Consider the following 25,455-nt stretch of genomic DNA (forward strand, 5'->3'; position numbering starts at 1 on the left):
ATATCAAAACTTTGTGGCTGTTGAATACTTTGCTGATTTGAATTTTAGCACTCAAATCAGCTAATTCACAACAGTAAAACATGGGAAATAACCCAGACTGACTTTGTGAGATGCTTAAAGGGATAGTTTGGGTGTTTTGAAGTGGGGTTGTATGAGGTACTTATCCATAGTAGGTGTATTACCTACAGTAGATGACGGTCAGCACGCCACCAGTTTGGAGAAGCAGACATGCGCACCGGCACCGGAGCAAAGCAATACAGTGCTGTGGATGGGGATGTCAGAAAAACATATTTTAGCCTTAAAGAAAGGCTCACCTAAAAAAATTGATATCCGTTTAAGTGTACGCTATATTTAGAATATTTCCCGTCACCAAACTGAACTGAAAAGGAAAAGTATCTATTCTGTTTTTGTCATCTGAGCCTGCTGGCTTTGGAGAGAGCATTGGTAAGTTTCACTTTCAGTTCAGTTCCCCGTCGGAAAGGAGAAGGAAAGGGTTGTCTGACGGCAAGATAAAGCAGTGAAAATATTCTAAATATAGCGTACACTTAAACTTCATGTAGGTGAGCCTTTCTTTTAGATGGCTAAAATACATTTTTCTGCCGTCCCTGTCCACAGCACTCTATTGCTTTGCTCCGGTGTCGGTGCTCCTGTCCGTTTCTCCAAGTTGGGGGCACGCCGACCGTTGTCTATTGTAGGTAATACACCTACTGTGGATAAGTACCTCATACAACCCCACTTCAAAACACTCGAACTATCCCTTTAAGAACTGAGGGCCACTGAAGATGATCCAACATGTTCAAAGTTCACCTGACTCTTCTAATGCTGAGTACAGGCTTCCCTCTATCAACATCGACAGTTAAACATCAGAGAGAATTTCAGCACCGCAAGAATGACCCGTTTCTTTTTGTCCTGCCGTCTTCCCCGTCCTCATCTCCCGTTCAACAGCGTCTGCGAGCAGTCTGACATTTAAGAACGGAAGCTATAATAGCTTCCGTTCTTAAATGTCAGACACTCAAAAGGCATAAGCTGCACGCACGCACGCACGCACGCACGCACGCACGCACGCACGCACGCACGCACGCACGCACACACGCACACACACACACACACGCTGTAAACATTCGACTGTCTCGCAGGCTCAAATGTCAACGTCTGTCTGATGACCGCCACGCGGAACTCAAATTGATCCTGAGACTTTGAGGGGAAAACTGAGTTTAACGTGCGCCTGCAGTCGGTGTTATCTTAATTGGCTCCCAAAAGGGATCTTTGTACTCCTCATCCATCCAGTCTTTCCAATACGTTTGGTGTCTGTCGGCTATGCTGGGATTGATTTTAAGTGGCTCTGCGTGTGTGTGTGTGTGTGTGTGTGTGTGTGTGTGTGCGCGCGTCTTATCTGGGCCTGGTTCATTGAAGAGGAGGTATTGGATGTGCCCAGGCTCCTTAATGTCTGAGTGTCCTCTCTGTATACTTTTAATCACCCTTTTTAATTGGCCTCTTTTTCCTGAGGACAAATTGGAGCTCTCATTTAGATGATATTGTGCACATTCATACACACACTACGCATTAATTAAGGCAAAATATATCAAATAATGCCAAATTATTGCTCAGTTCACTATTTCTGCGACACTGGAGCACATCTGAAGACAGACCACAGTGTTGTTCATCACGACAGTGTGAGTTTGCAAAGCTGGGTGACAATGGCTCTTAGCTTTATGGCACCACTGTTTATATTTGGATTCCCTCCTCACAGCTAAATGACTGTGACTGTGGCAACAACACCATCCAACACTAATGGCCCAGACAAACGGGAAACAGATGACATATTCTCCAGGCTGTTTAGATGTATAGCAGCAGAAAACAGGTGGTGGAGATCAAGATAATAAGAGATATATTTGCGGTCTATGGTGTTTTTTATGATAATGTTTCAGACTATTTTGTTTGATGTGTTGCTCTGCATGCCTCACTAATGTTTATGAGGTCAAACAAAATGTAAAAAATGAGGCTCATTGTACTTGTGCGCTCACTAAAAGCTGCTCCTGCTAAAAGCCTTAAATGAAATGGGGCCATAGTTACAGGACAGGAGGGGGAGAGTCCAGATACAGAGGATACGTAACAGGACAGTTGTGCCATCTAGTGGTGGGAAACCTTTATCACAAATTAGGTTTTAATCTGATGTCAAACCCCCATTTGATTTTTGTTTTATTTAAAGCAACTCTTATATAGTCATCAAAAGCAATTTTCCCGCGTTACTTCAACAACATTGTTGGACTAACTTCAGACATTAATTTGAACAGTGTGGGGCTGCTATCCTGTTTGATGATGATGCAAGATTCACAACTTTTGCCAAAAAAACGGTTGCCAAAATGAATGTTAGGTTAACCACCATTAAGCAAAGTAGCAAACTGCATTAAAAACATAAGCACTGATTAACAACACAGCTCGACACCTCCTGACCCTTTGGCGATCTTTGCCAAATTGCCAGCAAAAAAAACAAAAAAAAACTCACACACTTGCAATGAACATAAACACACATACAGAGCAGTCTTACCTAAAATTGTTTTCTCACCTCCCTCTACACAAAAGCATCCATACACACTAAAATATATTGCTTATAATTTCCTCATGGCAGGCCGGGGATGTTGTCTTTGGTTTCTTGGTTCTGAGTATATTTTTCATATTGGATGCTCACAGACTGAGTGACTGAGTATGGCATTTAAAGAGGACCTATTATGCTTATTTTCAGCTGCCTACTTGTATTTGGGGTTTCTACTAGAACATGTTTACAGGATCTAATGTTCAAAAAACTTTATTATTTTAAACGCTTTATTGTACCAGCTGTGCTACAGCACCTCGTTTCACCCTCTGTCTGAAACACTCTGTTTCAGCTTCTCCACTTCCCAATAAGCCCAGTCTGCTCTGATTGGTCAGCTGGCCCACTCTGTTGTGATTGGTCAACTGAACCAAACTCTTCGGACTCCGCTCCAGCTCCGCTCTAACTAACTTTGTTTGAGGGCGTATCAAACTAGCTGCTAGGCAGGTATTATGAAAATGTGTTACTTGATGACATCGCCACGTTACGGAAGAAAAGGCGGGACTTCAAGCAAGGCTTTTCAGGAGCAGTGATTCTGTGGGGAGAGTAACTCTCTTTGGTGTGGACTTTGGGCTTTTGTAACTTTGCAGACCTTTCACATGCACAGAAAACTATATAACACACTAAAGGAAAGGGAAAAAGAAACTCGCAGGATTACAGTTTATGCACAAATCGAACTTCAGCCAGCTGATTCATTCTCCCCTCTGGGCTGCCTTTTTATAGGGTGTTTTATTCTTCTACTGTCTTTTCTTGGAAAATACCTTCTGGCTCATGGTCCGCGCACACCAGCCTGGACAGCCCAGTTCAATATCTGCCTGCTGGCTCAAACACAAAGTTGACACAAATTAAGTGCCTGCACAAACACAAATTATCTTCCACAGTGGAAACCTGCTAGAGGGTGCAAACACACACCGCCCTTCCACATAATGTACAGAAAAACCACACTATGTCTACTTATCAACCAGTGGGTTAGTTCTATGATAAATGTCGGTGTTCTTCCAAATAAATATTTGCAGTCTCTGGTGTACTCACCTCTACTTTTTTGTCTCCTCCCTCCTCCCTCTTTTGTCCTTTCAGGTGGAACAGGAGAGAAGGACCGGGCGCCGATCAGCCATGAGTCCTTCCTGCTCATGGCGAACTCCCAGACAGACATGGACGACTGGGTCAAGGCCATACGGCGGGTCATCTGGGCGCCGTTTGGAGGAGGTGAGGCCAAAGCTTTGAACTGAAACACGAGAATCACTTTTAAAAACATGGCCAGGTTTTCATCCTTGAGGCTGTCTGACCTCATAAGAAGGGGTGACAATTAAAACTCAAGGCTGTCCTAATGCAAAATGGGGGGCTGCAGGAAGCCGAAATTAACAATCTTGTCCATGTTTTGGTCCAGTAAGGACAGATTATCGCTTATTCAAATCTCTTATATAACCAATAATCATTGGAAGAAGCACCATCCGAAGCCAGGAAGTCTTCATTTCCTTTCTGCCCTGTAGGCTCCAGTGATCTCAGTGTGTCCATATTATACTCTGAGTTATGAGCCCAGTCATGCAAAGTATCACCTACCCCTACTGTGTCTCATTTCTTTAGCCTGCAGTTAATTCTCACCCTGAAGTCTCTATTTCCTGCTGTCCAACTCCTGTACCTGACTGGGGAAATGTGATCAGAGCAATTCAAAACCAGAGGACATAGTGCTTTTATTGGGTGCTCTTTGGTTTGAGCTTGTTGAGTAATAAACTACAAGGACCAGCAGAGCATAAATACACTGGATGCAGTTTAGCCTGTCAATTTTAATCCAGTCAAGATGAGTTTATTGGACTCCTACAAAGTCTATTTTTCCTCTCCACGCAGCAGTGAGCCTGTGGTTAATTCTCACCCTGTCTGCTCTGGTCTGCCTGTCTAACTAGTGTACTTGACGGGAGGCCAGAAATATAAGCAGGCCTGTCTGGGTGTGAACTGGGACATAAAGAGCAGCTGAACAGCACGGTGTTGGGTTACAAAGGAGCGGTATATTAATAGGGGGATAAATGTAGAATAACACACCAGTGATGTACATTAGGGGTTTGACATCACCGGTCTCATTTGAAACGTTACATGTTAAGGTTTGAGCTCTGTTGGCAGAGGGGGGAGCCACAAACTAACGATGATTTTGTATTTCATCGTTAGTTTTGATCAATAACTGTATTAAATTCTGCCAATTTCAAGATTTATTAGGCCAAAGTGATGTCTGATAATTAAAAAAAACATAAAAAAGGCTGCACGGTGGTGCAGTGGTTAGCACTGGCGCCTCACAGCTAGAGGGTTGCAGGTTCGAATCCGGCTTGGGACCCTTCTGTGTGGAGTTTGCATGTTCTCCCCGTGTTAGCGTGGGTTTTCTCCGGGTACTCCGGTTTCCTCCCACAGTCCAAAGACATGCAGGTTAGGTTAATTGTGGACTCTAAATTGCCCGTAGGTGTGAGTGTGAGCGTGAATGGTTGTCTGTCTCTATGTGTCAGCCCTGCGATGGACTGGCGACCTGTCCAGGGTGTACCCTGCCTTCGCCCAATGTCGGCTGGGATCGGCTCCAGCCCCCCCGCGACCCCTAACGGGATAAGCGGTTGCAGATGGATGGATGGATGGATAAAAAAGGCTGTAAATTATCATGTTTGAGAAGGTGTAAACTAAAATATTGGGTATTTTTACTTGAAATTAGCACTTGCAAAAGAATATTTATATATTTTTTGTATTAACACTGAGTCAAATGACTCATGTTTTACTACTGAACCCAAGAATACTCATCCAACCATGTGGACCTACCTAGCTTTTTAGCATCCTTTAACTGTTTTAGTATTACGGCACATTTACTATATGGTTAGCCGTAGCCCCAGTTTGTGCCTCTCATGTATTACCATTACATTCACAGACCTAAGCATCAAAAGAAGTAAATACCCAGCCAACTTTCAAAAACCTAGAAGGTCATTTAACAACACTCTGAAGACATTTCCTGAATTTTCAAAGATTCCTATAATCATTTGGATGAAAAAATATTTGGCCTGATACACAATAAAATATGATTTTTAATCTGTTTCGAAAGTTGGGACTCTGTGTTTCCTAATCCAAACAATGATGGTAGCCAGAAACACCCGATAAGACTGTTATCAGGCCATTCAATTTGTGTTATTGCTCGCTATGAGCATCATGGAGGTGTGGACCAAAATTAAAATGTAATATGTGAATTTACATCCCTTTTTAGTATATATATATATATATATATATATATATATATATTATATAATATATTATATATATATATATATATAATATATATATATATATATATATTATAATATATATATATATATTATATATATATTTACAGAAACGTTTTTCATACACACATAGATTTTTCTTGTGTCATACAAAATGATGTAAGAGAAGAAATTATATATTTTTTCAAATATCATCTGGTATTAATTTTTTTAGAATAATGGATATAATGGTCAAATTCATGACAAGTACAAACTGGAGCTGTATAGTCAATCTTTCATCAGGGCTGTGTGTCTGTTAGCTTCTTCTGCCCCCTGGTGGTCAAAATGTGGTTGATGCAGCTTTAAGTTTGTAAATACTGATGGTGTTAATATCACGCTAGGCTGCTGGTTTTGAACCGGGGTTTGATTAAAAAAAAAAACTGCAAATAGATTGCGGTGAGTTAATAATCATTTCTGGTCCAGTTGTTGCACATATGGAGGGGGGGGGGGTGTTGGGACAAGGCTGTGTGGGACCCCTAGATCCTCTAGCTACACCCCTGTTCACAGATGGAATATATTTTTATCTCAGAGGGGGGAGACACGTCAGAATCCGCAGCATTCATATAATATACAGTTGAGTATCCGCTGGGTTACCTCATGCTGGCTGGCTTATATTTCCAGCCTCCCTCTCACATTCACAGGGTAGGGGTGTCTGTCTCTCGGCTCTCGGTCCAGAATAGACGTGTCGCCAGCTTATAGACCCGTCGTTAACAACAGCAGCACCGCGGTCACAGCACACTGACCCCCCCCAGTCAGCTGCCGCTCCTCCAGAACTCCTCCGTCATTTTCTTCAACTGCAGCTCATTTCCGCTGTTAAGGAGTTTGTAAATGAGGGATTAATCCACCAGTGGAGTCAAATGCCTGAACCGGAATGGATCAACTTGGTGAAATGTGGGTTTGGGATGTATGAGAAAGGAGCTGTGCTGCTGTGCAGCTCCTGTTCGGTGAATCACTACGATTACTGGGAGCTATCAGCCAGCTGCGACTGCTGCAGCCTATCGACAGGTAACAATTAACAGTTATCAATTAGCCAATTAAACACGACTAGCCGTTAAGTGGTGCCGCCGTTTAGCTACGAGGTCATTCTACAACACTTTTAACGACTTTTCTTTCTGTTTTCAAAATTGAAAGATTCCTAAAAAGAGTTTTTCCTCACCAACTGAGGGTTATAGAGATTTAACATAAAGATCTTCATAGATTGGGTCTCTGAAGCACTAAATGTAGTGATGTAAAAACGGGCAGCAATAGGCAACAATGTACAGTGTCGTATAGGCTTTCAGACACACTGTTAAATTCAAGATTCAAGTTGATATAAAGTATTCAAATGTAATGTCTACTATGATGGTTGCACTCCTTGCTTATAGACGTTTTTGGCCTCTTTTTTTCAAAAGGCATTGCATTTTGGGATTGGCATTTCTTTGTGCAAAATCAACTCGTCAAATATCGCCGAATGGGCAGCGCCATTCGGCGTCGAAAAACCGACGCACGGAGGCACCTTTTAGCGACAGTATGTGACGAACCGTGTTCGGTAGATGGGTCAAACAAACAGGATTTTCAACCAGGAGACGGTTGTTTGTGTCCCATGTGAAACTAAAACTAACTGACTTATTTTGTTAGTCATGTGACTCGTTAGTATCGTCAGTCCCGTGAGTCGTCGGTCAGTGAGGTTAACGTCAACCACGACCGTTTCCTGACCTCAACTAAGTGGTTGTGCTGCCTAAACCTAACTTCCTGTGAAGTTTATTTTGAAAGGACACTATGCATGCAACAAGCGTATATTGACGCACAGTCCCTGGTCCGTCCAAAAGTAACGCCCCGTGTGTCGGCTTCCAATGCAGAGGGGCATTTGGCAAAACCTCCATACTTGCTATTATTGTGTGCTTGTAATGTACATCTAACAGGTGAAGATGCATTTGGCTTCCATGTCTCGGCAATATAATATTACATGGTGTGCAATATACTGTACGTTACATTTTATACATATATAATAGGTCTAAAATATAATGTATTTGTTCCAAACTTCCTAACAGCCCAGTATAACCCCTGTGCCATCAGTGGATGAATGAATGAACAATCTGGTGGACCTGAAGTACAAACGAGTTGTTTCCTCTTCCATCTCTGTCCCCAGGGATATTTGGTCAGCGTCTGGAGGACACGGTGCAGTACGAGAAGAAGTTTGGCCCCCGGCTGGCCCCCCTGCTGGTGGAGCAGTGCGTGGACTTCATCAGGGAGAGGGGTTTGGACGAGGAGGGTCTCTTCAGGATGCCGGGGCAGGCCAACCTGGTCAAAGAGCTGCAGGAGGCCTTCGACTGCGGCGACAAGCCTCTCTTTGACAGGTAGATAAGAGGGGAGCGTTACGAGAGCTGCTTGAAAAGTAAATGATTAAAACATCCAGTTGACACACTTTTCTTTCTGCACTCCCTCGCAGTAACACAGACGTCCACACGGTGGCATCCTTGCTGAAGTTGTACCTGCGAGAGCTGCCAGAACCAGTCATTCCCTTCTCCAAATATGAAGACTTTCTGACCTGTGCACAGCTTTTGGCCAAAGATGAGGAGGAGGTATGTGCAGTGTACCCTGTGTGTTTATATATCTATGTATGTACTATATATATGTGTGTGTGTGTGTGTGTGTGTGTCTAACAGCTGTTCAATCTTTATCAGGGGGTCCAGGAGCTTGGAAGGCAAGTTAACACTCTACCTCTACCCAACTACAATCTCCTCACGTACATATGCAAGTAAGTATTTTTATCTCATGTCATCAGCTTTACAAGAACGATGTCTGTTTTGACTTTTAACGTTGTTATCTCTGCTTTAGATTCCTTGATGAGGTCCAGTCACACTCCATTGAGAACAAGATGAGCGTCCAGAACCTCGCCACAGTATTCGGACCAAATATCCTTCGACCCAAGATGGAGGACCCACTCACTATCATGGAAGGTACGGCCGATGTTCACTGACCGAATGACAGAATTCATGGTAAAAGTCACTGCAAACTAACTGGAAAGTGTATTAAAAATTCCACCACAATGTTACTTTAACATCACATGATGCCATTAGCAAAACAATATCAAAGGGATAGTTTGGGTGTTTTGAAGTGGGGTTGTATGAGGTACTTGTCCATAGTCAGTGTATTACCTACAGTAGATGACGGTCTGCACGCCTCCAGTTTGGAGAAGCAGACAGGAGGTACCGCACGGAAGCAAAGCAACGTACTGCTGTGGACGGGGGCAGCAGCAAAACATATTTCAGACACCTAAAAGAAAGACCCACTTAAATAAATCAAAATCACTTTAAGTGTACGCTATACTTAGAACATTTTTTCCACTTTACCTTGCCGTGAGACAGCCCTTTCCAACGGGGAACTGAAGTCGTTGCATTCATCTGTGCTCTCGCCAAAGCCACCAGACTCCATTGAAAAAAACCCGCAATTTTACCTCGTAGAACACGGGGGTTGCTGGTCTACCGCAGCCTCAAATGGTTAGTTAGTTTGTACCATTATGTGACTTTGGTGAATCCAAACTAACCAAAGTCACACAATAGCACAAACTAACCGAGACAGCGACCCGTGTTCTGCAAGGTAAAATTATTGTTTTTTCAATGGAGTCTGGTTGCTTTGGCGAGAGCAAAGATAAAGGTATCAGTTCCCGGTCGGAAACATAGACTGTATAGATGTCCAACGGCAAGGTAAACTAGTGAAAATACTCTAAGTATAGCATACACTTAAATTGATATTGATTTTTTTTTCCTGGCTAAAGTACATTGTGCTGCCGGCCCCGTCCACAGCAGTATATTGCTTTGATTCCGTGCGGTAACTCCTGTCTGCTTCTCCAATCTGGGGGTGTGCTGATCGTCATCTACTGTAGGTAATACACTGACTATGGATAAGTATCTCATACAACCCCACTTCAAAACACCCAAAATATCCCTTTAAACTTGTCGTATGCACAGGATAAAAACTGAAATAATGCCTCTGTACATTTTAATTCAATTTAATTTATTATATAATGTCAAATCATAACAGAATTTATCTCAAGACACTTTTCATATAGAGCAGGTCTACTGTAATTTATGATATCCTGTCTGACTGTGATCCATAGGCACCTCTCTGGTCCAGCACCTGATGACAATCCTCATCAGGGAACACGACCGTTTCTACTCGGGGAGGGACCAGGAGGGATCTGTCGTACCCCAAACAGAGCTTCCTGTCCAGGGGCACCAGCTCCAGCATCGCAGCCTGGGAGCCTGGATCTCAGAGGAAGACCTCCAGAGCTGCCCGGTGTCCAACCCCGACCAGGAACTGCACAGCAGCGCCTCGTCTCTGGATGCCAAACTGTGTGGGGCCGTCACTCCCACCCAGATCCCTGGACCAAAACTGGGGTCTCCATCGGGGAAAGGAGAGACGGTGGTCAGCCCGAGTAAACAATCCAAGACCATACCTTCCTGGAAGTACTCTTTCAAAAGCTCCTCGGCGCCTCGTTCCCAGCCGCAAGGCAAGCAAAGCAGCAGCGGCAGCTCTGTGGCTGATAACACTAGTGTATCTTCTGGTGGAGGAGGAGGAGGAGGAAGTGGAGGTGGAGGTGGAGGTAACTGGCTCATGAACGGTTTGTCCTCCTTGAGGGGACACCGGCGCACGTCTTCAGGCGAGCGGTCCGCCCGCGATCGGGACTCCACGGGCTCCTCGCAGAGACTGTCCACCTACGACAACGTCACCTCTTCCTCCAGCATGGGGAGCGTTCCGAGTGTCTCCAGCACACCTTGGTCCACTTCCTCCTGCGAGATCTCTGTCCCCGACTCGGCCAGTGAGCCCTCACCGAACCAGAACTGCGGTGAAAGTGGGGAAAAAGGGGAGTGGATGGAGAGCCAGAGGGAGACCGACGGAGGAAGAGATGGAGGGATGACGACAGACCCCCCGAGCTCTGAGCAGGACAGCTGTGAGGCAATGGAGCTGTGCAGCAGCAGCGCAGCCTGCAGCGAGAACGGAAACATGGCCGTGGCGGCCGGCGTGCCGTCTATTATCATGACCGAGGACGGAGACGGGACAAATGTAACACTGAGCAGTCTGGTGGAAGGACTGAAGGACGAGTTGAGAAATCAGAAGACGACGTACGAGGCCAGGATCCAAAAGTAGGTCTGGTTTCTTCTGGGGGTTCCTAACGTCGTCATATGTGTGTCGATTTTCTTATGGTGCTCATTTCTCGGGTAAATATTAGAGCAAAAGTGTTTGAAACCTACCTGCTCGGTAACACTTTATAATAAGCACCATTTATAAATGGTTAATTGATAGTTAATTAAACCCAGTTAAATTATATTGAACATCACTTATAAATGGTACAGTAGCCGTGAACATAGGAACAGTACATCGAGAGCCTTTCGTGTTTTTATGTTACCTGAATGCCACCGTAGTTCTCTGACACGCTCGTGAACCGCAGTAACGTGAGCCACTGAGTGAAAACCATGGTAACGCAGTTCACCTCGCTCAGAGGCCATCCTCACCATAATAACACTACTTTAGGAGCAACGCAAGTCAGACAGCGGCTGGCGTTGCCACGGTTTTACACTTGGCGGCTCACGTTACTGCGGTCTTGGAAATCTGCAACCACATCACTAGATCCTACACACTGTCCCTTTAAGGTAGAAAGTTGTTCAAATGAAAATTGTACAAAGACACTTTTGACATTATTGATGTAGTCTTTCAATGCTGTGAGCTTCCCAAAATTCCATTCAGATATCTCCAAAGCAGGACAAACCACCTTTAAACTCGACCTTTAACAAGGTTGCATTTCTATTAAAAAAACAAAAACTTGCCTAGTGCAGCTTTAACTTTTGTCCTAATACCACCAAAGCATTTGTTAATGTAGCCAAACAGTAAATGTGAATGACCTCTGCTTCCTGTCTGTGATGTGCTGCGTCCTCTCAGACTGGAGGAGTCCAGCGCCGCTCTGTGTGCGCACATGGAGCGTCTGGAACAAGAGATGGAGCAGGAGAGGAAGAAGCAACGCATGCTGGAGATCAAACTGCGGAACTCGGAGCGGGCGCGGGAGGACGCGGAGAACCGCAACCGGCTTCTGGAGAAGGAGATGGAGGATTTCTTCTCCACGCTGGGAGATCTGGCCCTGGGTGCGAGGACTAGTGACATTTAATGCGACGTCCGTCTGTGGCCAAAACTGTCAGGGTTTGTATTTCGGGGGGGGGTTGGTTGGTTGTCTCCCAAGGGCTCACGTCCTCGTCAGCGTATCAGGGCGTTCCTTCAAAAGAAAAAGAAAATAAAGGAACTGGCCATATTTGTGTACATTCAGGACAAGGGGAGCTGAAATATGGAGTTGACAGAGGAAATTCTGAAGGGTGCAAATATCAAATTGGGACTAACTGTGTGTTCTTGTCAGAATCATTTCCATCGAGCAGTTTTGAGTTTCTCACGCATGCTTGAAATGGAAGGTTAAGATAAGAAGACGTCTCTCTTGTGATTACACTCCTTGATGAGTCCAGGGTTTGTCTTGTGAAGGCAGTATTTTAACAGTTCAGGTGTGAACATTATGTAATATCTCTGACATTCTCTAAACTGGAGAGCACTGACTTCTTCAACCACTACTTTACAAGGACGTTGCATGAATGGATTTCATGCTTAAACTGTATGACTCTTTAGAGACATTAATGTTGAATGCTGACTGATATTTATCTTTATGTAATAGTGCTACATTTTGGGAAATAGCTACACTAATTTGCCTTCTTGCTGAGAGTTTTAATACTACTCATGTCTGTAGGATGTACACGAATCTTGTTAAGTAAACAAAGTACACAATTTTCTACTCTAGGACCTGTGCAGTTCGTCAGCTGCCTAACATGGTCAAACAAGTAACGTCAGCTAGGTTAACACTGCTTAGCTAACAACGTTAGAAACTGTCTAGGAGCTACGATGATGAACTCAACGACCTGTGGTGTTCTATAACGTTAGTTGCTCTAACTAGGGCAACATAATGACCACAAAGTAAACATCATTAATCGGTCGGCATCACAAACAGAACATGTACTAAGTGTCTGCTAACTGTTAGCCTAGCGCTGCTAAAAAGAAAAAAAAAAGTTTTTACACTTTTTTTTTTTGTAAGAATTAAACAAACAAGATATAACATGTTGATTAGTTAGCTTTAGAGGTGTGGGTTAGCAGATTTTTTTAAAACTTTGGCTAGCGCTAGGCTAGGTCTTTCCCCCTGTTTTATGTCTCTGTTAGCTAAACGGCTGCAGCTTCATATATAGACGAATCTGGCGACCGCTTTGGTGGCAAGTTGTAGTGACTCCATTGTCTGCTAACATTAACTGGTGACACTCAGCCAAATGCATCGTGGTCCTCGTAAAAAGCCTTCAATTAGATTTTTATCAATTTGAAATACATACTCATCTGTGTTTATTATCTACGCCAACTATTTACGTATGCAACCACGGACGTTTTCGGCCAAAAGTCACCAGTTAGTACTGTTAGCAGACGGTACAGTCACTACAACTTGCCATGGCAGTAATGGCGACGGCGCTAGTCGCCGGAACACACAAAGCGTTCCCCAAAGTTTTCAATCAAATCTGCAAAACAATACCTCTAAAGCTAACTAATTATTAGTTAACTAATAACTAGTTATATCTTGTTTGTTTAATTGCTACAAAAAACAAAGTGTAAAAACTATTTTTTCTTTCCTGTTTAGCAGCGCTAGGCTAACTCTAACCACTGTTATGAATCTTTATGTTAAGCTAGGCTAACCAGCTGCTTGCCGTAGCTTATATTTATCCTACAGACAGAGAGTGGTGCCAATCCTCTCAGCGAGAATGGGAATAAATATATTTCCTAAAATATCAAGCTATTTCTTTAATTGTAGGGTCAGTTCAACCAAATTAAAAAACAAGATTTTCTCACTTGCCTGTAGTGGTAGCTAGCTATGCTAATTGCTTTGTTTTTGGCTTTGAATTTAAAGTTCTGTGAAATATCCCAAGTAACCGGTTTAGTTTTCCTGTAAAGAGATGTTGCTGAATTGGAATTTATTTAAATGTCACTTATTACTCACAAATGTTATTTAAAATCATTGAAAATACAGCCTAAATTATTTGGATGGCTAAACACCACTAAGGGTAATTGAGTAAATATGTTTTTTGTAATCTGAGTGAACTGACCGTTAATCTGTACCGTGGTAGCGTTAGCAGAAGTTCCTCCACTTGCATTTATCCTCCGGTCCTGTATTTGTGCTGCAGACGTTGTGTTTCTGGATGTTTCACTGTAGAAATCGTAACACAAAAGCAGATTTAGTAAAACTAGACTTTCCAAACGATTCCTTTTGGGAGCAAAACTGAAGCAGTAATAGGTGGCGCCTCTGCAATAGCTGCCTCCATACCTTGTTTTTCCTCAGGCCCTTCCAGTGCCTCGACACCTCCGTCACCATCTGCATGGTTTCCATGTCCATTTGATGGCAACGCCTCAGTCTTTCGGTTCACGCCGATCCTCGCAGATGTCACCATACCTTTAATGTACAGATAACAACAGGGAACAATTATTCAAGCATTTTCAACGCAGCTCATGCTGCCTAGGGACACGTGGCTCAGTAGGTGAAGGCCATTCACACAGTAGTACACAGTTAACAAACCAAAGCCGGACCGCCTCAGCTGTTCGCTCGCTAAAAAGATCAGAACGGCCTGCCTGGAAGCCATGTTGATTTTGGCACATGAAGCTGAACACTGCCCTCAAAGAAACAATGGAATTTCCTGGTTGTGCCTTCAGGGAAGTGTTTTTAAATAGGAAAAAATGTAGTGTTGCTTGCTTGTCCAGAGATGTAGTGCATATATTCGCCCCATAGTACACACAGTGGCTGCATTGTTTTTTTGTTTTTTAAATATGGCAACAAACTGCTGAAGATGAGTAACTTGATCTCCCTAGAAGGTGCCAATTCTTGTGAAAGTGAATTGTGAATTGAATGGAAGTTTTGAATTAAGAATGTATCCTCGTAGTGAATGTAATGTGTTGTCGATGAAACCAGCCCGATGAAAAAAAAAATGTACCAGAAGAGTACCAGAGGGGGAAAAGAATTGTAATCACTGAAGATGATCAGTTCTTCAACCCCCATCCCTGACTCCCAAGCGTCTTAATTTGACATGTGATGTATTATGGGATGCATCACACATCAGGTAGCTGTGATGTGCGTCCACTTATCTATACATTACATTTCCAAAATGAAGAGTTGCATGTGGTTACATTGTTGAAAATGTTTTTTTAGCATCTTATCACCAATCAGAAGAATGTCCAGGAGTGATGCTTAATTCTTAAAAGGGCCAGTCAAACGGTATAATTACAAGTGAAAGTGTGCTTTTGGTTAGACAATGTGACTGTATTTTTCCTTCTTTTTTTATATTTTATAAAGAAACATAAAGCCAATGTTATTACCCTCTATATAATTGCACAGGTTTACAAGGTAATTGTCCTCCAGTTCACAATACGATGATCTAAATCTATTGCAGGTACTTTGATTCCAACAGGGGCATTTATTTCCCTTTATGTATGTCTCATGGCAAAGGCTAAATGTTTCTTACTGCTCTGCTGATTATCTATGGTGCTTATTTATTATGGATTTCCACTATTGTAATGAATGGACATGTATGGGAATAAAGGTGAAAAAAAGAGTTGTTTTAAATAGATATCAGTGAACTGTGACATGAACGTAAAAAGGACAAAGAGACATTAACTCCTTGCTTAAAGACTGACTGACAAGACCTATTGCCCAAATACTGGACACTACCAGTACAGCTGTAGCAACTCATAATGCAATAACTGCACATAATGTAATAAAAGCTCATAATATAATAAGGGCTGTCAATTTATTAAAATATTTAATCGTGATTAATTGTGTGATTGTCCATAGTTAATAGCAAATTAATTGCACTTTTTATCTGTTCAAAATGTACCGTAAGGGGAGATTTGTCAAGTATTTAATACTCTTATCAACATTGGAGTGGGAAAATATACTTGCTTTATGTAAATATATGTATATATTTATTATTATTTAAATAAATTAACAACCTAAAACAATGACAAATATTGTCCAGAAACCCTCACAGGTACTGCATTTAGCATAAAACAATATGCTCAAATCATAACATGGCAAACTGCAGCCCAACAGGCAACAACAGCTGTCAGTGTGCTGACTTGACTATGACTTGCCCCAAAACTGCATGTGATTATCATAAAGTGGGCATGTGTGTAAAGGGGAGACTTGTGGGTACCCATAGAACCCAATTTCACCCCTTTGAAAATGGCCATGTCAGTTTTTCCTCGCCGAAATTTAGCGCAAGTTTGGAGCGTTATTTATCCTCCTTCGCGACAAGCTAGTATGACATGGTTGTTAAGGGTTTCTTTAGGTTTTTAGTTTCATATGATAGTATCTTCACTCTAGCTTTAAAACTGAGCCCGCTACAACCTCCAAAAAATCATTTGCGTTAAAGCGTTAAAGAAAATGGTGGTGTTAAAACAAATTTGCGTCATCGTGTTAACTTTGGCAGCCCTTGTAATAAGTTATTACATTATAAACCAAGCAAAACAAATTGTTGAATAATGTAAAAAATTCAGCGCATGGTGTAATAATTAAAGGTGCTATTGATAACATTCAGCCACTACATGTCACACCTTGTTTTTGTTTTTTTTGCTTAGTTTTTTATGTAATAATTTTCTCATAATGTAATAACTTATTACTGTTATGCTTCCGGGTCTAGGGGAACCTAGACATAACACGACGTGCGACTCCCACTCTCAAGAAAGGCCAGCTACACAGGGTTTCAAGTCACACAAGGAGCAGTTTATTTTCAATTTCAGAGTTGAGCCATGCCCAAAACAACAAACAAAAGATCACTTGTTTAAATCTAACCTTCCCTAAACCAAAAGGTTAAACAAAAGACAAGTCTCTAACCTCAACTCCTACCATCAAAACAAGAGAAAAACAGCCACTTGGCAAACAAAAGAAAAAGGGCTTCTCACTCCTACCAAAACTGCTTTAAAGTGCTCTATATTTACAGTGACAAAAAACTATTACTATACTATACTGTACTATTATGCACAAACCAAATATAATGTTATTAGCTGATGGTATTACTAGATTATGAGCTTTTATTACAATTTCAATTATTACTAAGGCTGTCAAAGTTAACGCGATAATGTGTCAACGCAAATTTGCTCTAACGTCAGTAATATCTTTAACGGAATTGATCTTTAGGAGGTTGTGGCTGGCTCAGTTTTAATATGAAGTTATCTTATGAAACTACAAAAACCTAAGGAATCTATTGGTACCAACCATGTCATACTAGCTTGTCGCCAAGGAGGTTAAATAACGCTCCAAACTGGCACTAAATTTTTCCGAGGAAAAACTGTCATGGCCATTTTCAAAGGGGTCCCTTGACCTCTGACCTCAAGATATGTGAATGAAAATGGGTTCTATGGGTACCCATGAGTCTCCCCTTTACAGACATGCCCACTTTATGATAAACACATGCAGTTTGGGGCAAGTCATAGTCAAGTCAGTACACTGACACACTGACAGCTGTTTCTGGACCAAATTTGTCATTGTTTTGTGTTGTGAATTGATTTCCAATAATAAAGATATACATTTGTATAAAGCAAGCATATTTGCCCACTTCCATGTTGATAAGAGTATGAAATACTACAAATAAATAAAAATAAATAATTAAAATCTCCCTTTAAGGTACATTTTGAAAAGATAAAAAATGTGTGATTAAATATTTCAATCAATTGACGGCCCTAATTATTACATCATGCACAGTTATTACAATATGAGTTGCTACAACAGCCCATAATATCTCACAATACATTGCGCGATTGGTAAATTGTTTCATCTGGAAATATAATGTGTACATTTGTATTTACCTGGTGGTTGCTTTCAGGTGGTCATCCTGCCGCCAACTTCCCTGCTCGATCCGGGGCATTCGGCCCTAAACCTGTAAGTTCATACAGAAGACATAAATCATTAAAAATAACTCACAAATATACAATTTAATTTTTTGAAAAGACAAAGTAATTTCTCACCACCTTTTCGTTGTATCCCTCCAACAACCAGTCAAGTTGCAGTTTCATCCATGTCCGACCAATCACTTAAAGGACCACTGGGTAAGATTTAGGGGGATCTATGAGCAGAAATGGAATAAAATATGAATAAGTATGTTTTCTTTATAATCACCTGAAAATAAGAATTGTGAATTTGTTACCTTAGAATGAGCCGTTTGTACCTACATAGGGAGCGGGTCCTCTTCACGGAGTCCGCCATGTTTCTACAGTAGCCCAGAACCAAATACTTAGCTTCTCCTGCTTAGGGACGGCTTTATGCGGAGGCACAAAAAGCTGGATATTGTAGTTTTTTAGCAAAAGTTACATAAAAAAAAAGAGTAAAAGCATGTTTTCAGCTGAGCCGTTGTCAGCGTTTGCCGAGAAAAGAAGACATACAACCATAAATCAAAGAGTATTTCTTTTATTTGCAGTACATGTTTTTTTTGTTTTGTTTTTTTAAAGAGGTGGCATCATCAGATCCCAGTGCATGTATTCTAGTAGTGCACTTCTTCGTTGGTTGCGGTTTTTGGGACGCGCAGATCCAGGAATTCTTAAAACTACTTGCATGGCTGGATTCACTAGCAAACATTACAAACCAGCACCATACATATAATGATTTTCTTGTAGGTATTTACTCATCTTTTTTGTGTTTATTAACATTATTGTCCTTACCGCATTCCAAATCCAAACCTGTCGGCCGCGTCGCGACTCAAAGAACTTCCCGTCTCTGCGTCAAACATCGGCCGACAGGTTTGTTCGGTGGGTAAGACTGATTACGTAACATCATGACTATAAACAAGTCACAGAAATAAAAATTGATCTTATTCATAAAAAAGGAAAACATGGATTGACAGTACCAAACATTTTCTTTACCTTCAGGAGACAGCTAACAAAGGCTAGGCCCATCACACACTACTAGCACAGTTTGCTGAAGGTATTGCACATTTAGTTTAAAAACAAAAAAACAAACCCCCCAAAAAAAGAACAAAAAATACATATAACAATTCTCTTACTTCTAGGTGAAGTATACATAATGTACAAAACTAGAAGTCTGTTGAAACCGACAAATAGTACACTTTCAAATAAATAAATAATGGAATCTGTTATTCACACGTCTTCGATAGCTAATTCTGCAGGCGACTAAGTATATGCAAGAACTGGCAGAAATTCAGCGTGAGGTAGTTCATCAAAGCCGACTTAAATCAGAATGACATTGTTGGGAGAGATGCGGTAATTATAAAAAAAGCAACAACAACCTAAGAAGAAGAAAACATAACAAAATACTCCAATTAAAGCCCCTAATGTTGGGCTGAGGAAACTAAGAGCACTTTAGACAACAAAGTTCCTGATTGATTATTTTAGCTAATATGACAAATGGGCTAATATGACAAATGGATACCGACCACTGATTTTCTCCCTGCTATCGCTGCCTTCTTACAGATGTGACACTGTTCAAGTCCTTGTTGTTTTTACGCATTGTTTGTCAAAATACTAATGCACATTTCCTACTGGACAATTTGTTGCTGTTGGAATCTACAATAATTACCTGCAGATTGAATTAAGTTTTGTACTGTACTAATCTGTCACTACACTTCACCGGCTAAACCTTTCCTTTTAAATTCTGGTGACTGAAAAGCCAGTGGCACCAGCTGTTCGTAAGTTCAAACTTAGCCTAGTTTTAACGCAAGCGATTACAACGTGGAGATTTACGCATCACAAAATTAAAATGGGTTGCACCACATAAACTTGTTCTTGCATACAGTAGAACTAACGTTAACTTGCAAATATTAAATGTGAACTGTTGTGTGGCTAACTGACAAAGCTATCATTTGCCTGCGAATGTATTAAATGTTAACTGTTACGTAGCTCAGTGACGAAGCTAATGCTTGGTTGCAGATATAAATGTTAACGGTTGTGTAGCTCAGTGACGAAGCTAACGCTTGCAGATATAAATGTTAACGGTTGCGTAGCTCAGTGACAAAGCTAACGCTTGCTGATATAATAAATTTTAACTGTTATGTAGCTCAGTGACAAAGCCAACTAACGGTTGGTTGCTGATATAAATGTTAACGGTTGCGTAGCTCAGTGACGAAGCTAACGCTTGCTGATATAATAAATGTTAACTGTTATGTAGCTCAGTGACGAAGCCAACGCTTGTTTGAGGATATAAATGTTAACTGTTACGTAGCTCAGTGACGAAGCCAACGTTTGCACGCTAATTTATTAAATGTTAACTGTGTTAGTGACAGAGCTAATGCTTATATACAGAATATTACCCGTTTAGATTGAAGAGTAAAAGAGGTAATGTGATACGGTCAATACTCTGACCATACACTTGATAAAATGCTGTTAAATAATGATGTAAACTGGGAAGTTTTTAAAATTCAAAACTTCCACAAAATTTACAAAAAAATTACATAAAATTACAATGTGTTAACCGAATAAAATTGAGTTTATTGAGACATTTCTCACTTGTACTAAAACATATGGATATCATGTTACTCATTCTGAAACCTACTTCTCCATGTATGCATATATGAATAGAAGAAAGTCATACCTACATTTAAAAAGGATCGGCAGTTACGATTAATATATACTAAAAGTGTCAATATGGAAAGTTATGTTACAACTTGTGATGCTATAGTAACATTTTACATAGTTGACCGATTATGGTCAGATGGCAACTAATTTACCCATTGTTATGGTTTTTACTGGATACGACAAGTTTTAATGGTGCAACCCGATTAACTAAATCTTGAAACTAGCTAGTTGATACTAAGAACGTAATGAAGGACACATTTAGTAATGGATTTACAAATAGCTTGTGCAAGTCCAGGACTTGAAAAAGAGAAGGAGCCGTAGTGGGTCAGTATTTGAGAAATCAAGCCGTTAAATAAATGGTTACGTCTGTGTTTAGCCTTATATATTTGGCAGACGGTAACAAGTTGCTTAAGTAGAGCACACAGCATATTATGCTACAGTCGAAAGATTAACTTTCGTGTAACTTTGCTTTGAGCAAAACCGCCTTATCAAAGACCGGGTTCTAGACGCAGTGCTGTTACACGACAATCCTAGTATAGGGATGTTTATGCCAACATCCACAACACCTGCTCATGACAGTACAATACAGCCTAACTCTGCTTCTTGCAGATAGCAGGTTTAGTTATGCAAACATTTCAAGCAGGCAGAATGGCTGCATGAAACCTCAACAGCAAAAAGCTTAAATTGAAAATAACTCCTTCGTTTCATTCATTTACGACCATGATATTCATGATCTTAAAAAGTCAACAAACCATTACACGACTTGCCTAGATAGCTTTCAGCTAATATGGCTTGTTTAAACTTGAGTAGCTCTGCCTCTCAGATATGTGTTCGTAACTAAAGCATCGATCTGCACATTTCCGACGGTAAACAGTATCCAATCACAAAATACTGACAATAACGCCGTCGCAGAGTTCCCTCGTTTAGTTTGATCCAGTAGTTGAATTTTAAAACATCCCGTTCAATCATCACATTAAATTAGTACTCAAAGAAAAGCCAAAAAAAATAATTGTTATTAACCTATATTTCGGTTGCTGTCACTGCAAAGAAACACTTATTTTTTTTACTTTGATGAAAGACCTTGATAAAACTGCCTTTTCTTCTGAAATGACTCAAACAACATGCTGCTCAAGCATCTCAACGTATACGCCATCACCTTCTTTACCCTGCAAGACACCACCGTCTCCCGCTCAAGGGTCAAAAACAAGTAGAAAAATATACAATACATTTGTGAGAACTACAACCCCCCATCATACATTACTGGTTTGATATGGAAACTACTGTTGTTAACCAGACGCCATAAAAACCTAAACGTAATGAATACACTTCCTCCCACGTACTCAGGAATGACTGACAAACAGGCACTTTTCCTTTCAAAGCTAACTCAAAAAACATCGAAAAAAGGGCACTATTATTGCATACCGTGAGAATAATTTGTTTCTTTTGACTCAGGTTGTTTGTGCTGCTAACTTTTAGGTTCATTTTTTTTACACAATTGCACGCCAGTCTCGTACGCAACGCCAACTTTTAGAAAAATCTCTCAAATTTCCAAATTCACAAAAAGTACATTACTCACAACAGGATCTGGTAGCAAGAAGCTGACATGTTCTCACACTGTTCCACCCGGCTGCAGAATCACTATCCCCTCCAAGACACCCAATACCGACACGTTCACATGCGTTCTCGAAATCACAATTCCCTACTTGACTGAAGCACATTCTACTTACACCGTCACCGCTTTTTTTTTTTTTACAACCTCACACAACTCGTCTACGTCTCGATAAACCTCCCAAAGCACGACAAAAAAAAAACATTCTGAACTGTTCGCAATACCTCGCCGTCAAAGCGAACGAGCGGAGAACGTGAAAGCGTTCTCCGTGCATCCAGTCCTCCAAAGCGATACCGCCATGCCAGTTTCCATAACAGCCTGTTGCACACAAGAAGAGGTACTTTAAAGCACTTAAAAAATACAGAAGACGGTCATCAAAAAGTTATCCAACTGTGCCATTATCAATCCCATAGCTTAAATGCAGAAGGTAAAATGAATCATATGGTGAGTGAAAATCATTTTTTGAAATCCTATCATGTCTGAACAGAAAGTAAATTATAAAGCTTTCATTACATTTTTACAATGTAGGAAGTAGTAGTGACTCACAGGAGAAAAAACTTTTTTTTACAAGTAAATCTAAATGATCTCAGTTCAAATCAATGGATATGTCATATGCACTTAAAACGATATCCATATTACATGAGATAAAAGGGGAGTACTAAGACCATACATTTGTCAATTATGTTTCAATGGCTCACTGCAAACTTGTATCGAAGATAAAACTACATCTACCATAAAATCTGTACAAACTCAATCTACATTTATATGGCAAGTTGTAAAAGCAGTAGCTTACAAGTGAAACAAAATGACTTCCAACAGAAAAATAGATCACATTAAAACATTGTACAGATATTTCTTTCAATTCTCACCGTCGGCTAATATAAAACCGGAACGTAGTGAAATCATAAAAATTCTCTTATCATCATCTTAGGTTTCTGAAAAAATTAAGAAATGCCACAATAAATTACAGCTAGGACTCAAACGAAAAGAAATCCTAATTAAAAAAAAAAAAAAAAAAAGACTAAGTGTAATAAAAAAAGATCATCTGTCCTTTCAGAAATCAGAATATTTCTCAAACAGCTAGCTGGCTAATCGCTACACTACTGAAGACAAGCACAGAGAGGAGGTGGGGGGGGGTAGATGCAGGGGGCGGGGCCAGGAGCCAGTGTCGGGCAAGTGGTCTTGGATGTGACCAGGGGGGTGAGGCCCAGCCCAGGACCAGGACCAGGACCAGGACCAGGACCAGGACCAGGACCAGGACCAGGAGGGGGTGTAGATGATAGGGGTGTAGATGATAGTCATCTGCAGCAGCCCAGGGGGGGCTGGTGGCTGTAGCAGCAGCCCAGGGGGGGGGGGGGGGGGGGCGGCTGGTGGCTGTAGCAGCGGCGGTGCTTGCTGTCTCCAGGCTGCTGTCGGTGTCGGTCAGGGTCGGGTCAGTGGACATGGAGGAGACGTCGTTGACGGAGGCGGAGGAGGACGTGGAGGTGAGGTGCTGGTGGTGCCGCTGCTCACTGTTGCACCTGTGCTGTGAGAAATAGGGGGAAGGCCTGTGGTCAGCCATCAAAAGGGGCACACACAGCACGCCTGCTGAAGCACCGCAGTATGATTGTAGTTAAGTTAATGAAGTCTGAGTAATGCTACGGAGATGGGGCTCCTTTTCTGCGTGTAAACGTATATTTAGGGGAAGTTTACGGTCTCCAGTCCAGCCCACATGCATGTATTTGGACTATGAAAACTACAGGAATGCAGGAGAAGTTCTATTGAAAAAGGACCAGTGTGTAGGATTTAAGATCTATTGGCAGAAATGGAATATAAGATTCATAATTATGTTTTCATTGGGGTGTAATCACGTGAAAGTAAGAATCGTGTTTTCGTTAACTTAGAATGAGTCCTTCATATGTGCGTAGGAAGAGGGTCCTCTTCTACGGAGTCTGCCATGTTACCCCGCCATGTTTCTACAGTAGCCATGGATGTATATAAAGAGAACTGGATACAGCATCGGAGGCAGACTCCAGTTCAGTCCTCTCAGAAATGCTCATTGGCGCATGAAGCCAAAATGGCTCAACTGCCAAGTGATAAAGCACCCAGATCGTCCGGCATCTATTAGGCCCATATAGCAGGCGCACTAGCGTTTACAAAAATCAAATGATGCCAAGGGGGAGTGACAAAGCGACGGTATGTGACGAGTTCGAAAGGGAACGTGTTGGTAGCCCGGAATGGACAAACCAAACACTGGCTCTAGAGAGCCTTTCACCGTCTTCAACAGTATTGGGATGGGAGGGGTACTCAGTTGGTTGCAATCTGCAACCACGCCACTAGATGCTGCTAAATCCTACACACTGCTCCTTTAAATATGGATAGGCAAGTTCTATGCAAAATATAATACATGAGGTAACAGCTTCTCTACACTGTTTTTACATAACAAAAAAAAAGTAATGAAATGAAAACAGTCAGAGGCTCAGACATACAGTAGATCAGAGACAGTTTATCGTGCCATACATTGGACTGATTCTTGTGTATAAGGGTGCTTTCACACCTGTAGTGTGGTGTCACAAAGGGCTCACGAAGAAAATTATTGATCATCAGCATCATTAGTATTATTAGACTACAAATCAACAGCATGTTATGAATAGTGACTAACAGGGTGCGATTGACATCTTTCATACCAGCCCAAATGAACCGTACTAACTGGGCAAACAGACGTGAGTTTGATTTAACCAAACTAAGTGTGAAAGCACCCCAACATTCGAAAAAAACAGTAATAGTAATAACATTCCATTTTTTTTATTATTTAACTAGGAAATCCCTTGAGATAGAATCTCTTTTTCAACGGAGACCTGGACCAATACAGCACACCAGTTACAGTTTAAATAGAAATAAAACAACAGACAGTAAAGACAATCATCAAACTCCCAAGGAAGAGCATTTTTCCACATTTAGATGCTGGAAAAAGTTCTTATTTTGTTTAATAATCCCATGTCTCTTGTAGATTTATGCCAAACCTAAGCATGGTCATAACAGAACATGTAATACGTGTCTAACTGGAGGAATGAGTGTGCTAGTTCTGTCACTCTCCAGCCCACATACAGAAGGATCCAGTAGAGGAAGTACCTTAGTTAAGTATGTACAAAGATGAGCTCAAGAGTGGAAAAAAAACATTTTCCTCGACAGAAAAATGATTACCACATGCTATGCAGAACTGTGCCAGTGCTCTGTTGATTTTATAACAGAGCAGGCTTTTCACACAGTTTATGGCAGGAACACCAGTGCTGGGCGATATGGAGAAAATCAAATATTATTTTGACCAAACACCTCAATATCGATATTGCGACAATATCGTAGGGTTGACCATTGGT

The 25,455-nt window shown here is 41.3% G+C and overlaps 2 protein-coding genes and 2 long non-coding RNA genes across 10 annotated transcripts in view; 1 reads left to right on the top strand and 3 right to left on the bottom strand.

The window, feature by feature from the left end:
- LOC141758694 (uncharacterized) overlaps window positions 1–6,598 on the bottom strand; it is a 457,042-nt gene extending 450,444 nt beyond the window's left edge. Inside the window, exons 1-2 of the long non-coding RNA XR_012591919.1 lie at window positions 6,466–6,598; window positions 2,850–3,815 (exon numbers count right to left, since the gene is read on the bottom strand). This is a non-coding gene — a long non-coding RNA (uncharacterized LOC141758694). The remainder of the gene's footprint in view (window positions 1–2,849; window positions 3,816–6,465) is intronic.
- Window positions 1–15,521, top strand: part of arhgap22b (Rho GTPase activating protein 22b) — a 53,220-nt gene extending 37,699 nt beyond the window's left edge. For 4 of the 5 annotated variants that reach the window (XM_074620313.1, XM_074620315.1, XM_074620314.1 and 1 more), the window contains 7 exons: window positions 3,668–3,796; window positions 8,000–8,207; window positions 8,300–8,432; window positions 8,535–8,608; window positions 8,689–8,810; window positions 9,971–10,997; window positions 11,791–15,521. In XM_074620313.1, coding sequence (XP_074476414.1) covers window positions 3,668–3,796; window positions 8,000–8,207; window positions 8,300–8,432; window positions 8,535–8,608; window positions 8,689–8,810; window positions 9,971–10,997; window positions 11,791–12,013 — 1,916 coding nt within the window. In that variant the 3' untranslated portion in view covers window positions 12,014–15,521. Of the gene's footprint in view, window positions 1–3,667; window positions 3,797–6,600; window positions 6,877–7,999; window positions 8,208–8,299; window positions 8,433–8,534; window positions 8,609–8,688; window positions 8,811–9,970; window positions 10,998–11,790 lie in introns of those variants that run through there. The other variant, XM_074620317.1, reaches the window with a different exon arrangement.
- On the bottom strand, window positions 9,851–14,380 carry LOC141758695 (uncharacterized). Its single transcript, XR_012591920.1, has 3 exons — window positions 14,243–14,380; window positions 14,025–14,125; window positions 9,851–12,118 (listed from the first exon to the last, which is right to left on the bottom strand). It is a non-coding gene; the product is annotated as an uncharacterized LOC141758695 (long non-coding RNA).
- Window positions 15,522–18,354: 2,833 nt separating the features above from the next.
- The window catches only part of mapk8b (mitogen-activated protein kinase 8b), a 43,577-nt gene continuing 36,476 nt past the window's right edge, over window positions 18,355–25,455 (bottom strand). For all 3 annotated transcript variants that reach the window (XM_074620320.1, XM_074620318.1, XM_074620319.1), the window contains exon 12: window positions 18,355–23,624. In XM_074620320.1, the coding sequence (XP_074476421.1) occupies window positions 23,608–23,624 (17 nt within the window). In that variant the 3' untranslated portion in view covers window positions 18,355–23,607. The remainder of the gene's footprint in view (window positions 23,625–25,455) is intronic.

Source organism: Sebastes fasciatus, chromosome 20, assembly GCF_043250625.1.
Source record: "Sebastes fasciatus isolate fSebFas1 chromosome 20, fSebFas1.pri, whole genome shotgun sequence".
Classification (NCBI taxonomy): Eukaryota; Metazoa; Chordata; class Actinopteri; order Perciformes; family Sebastidae; genus Sebastes; species Sebastes fasciatus.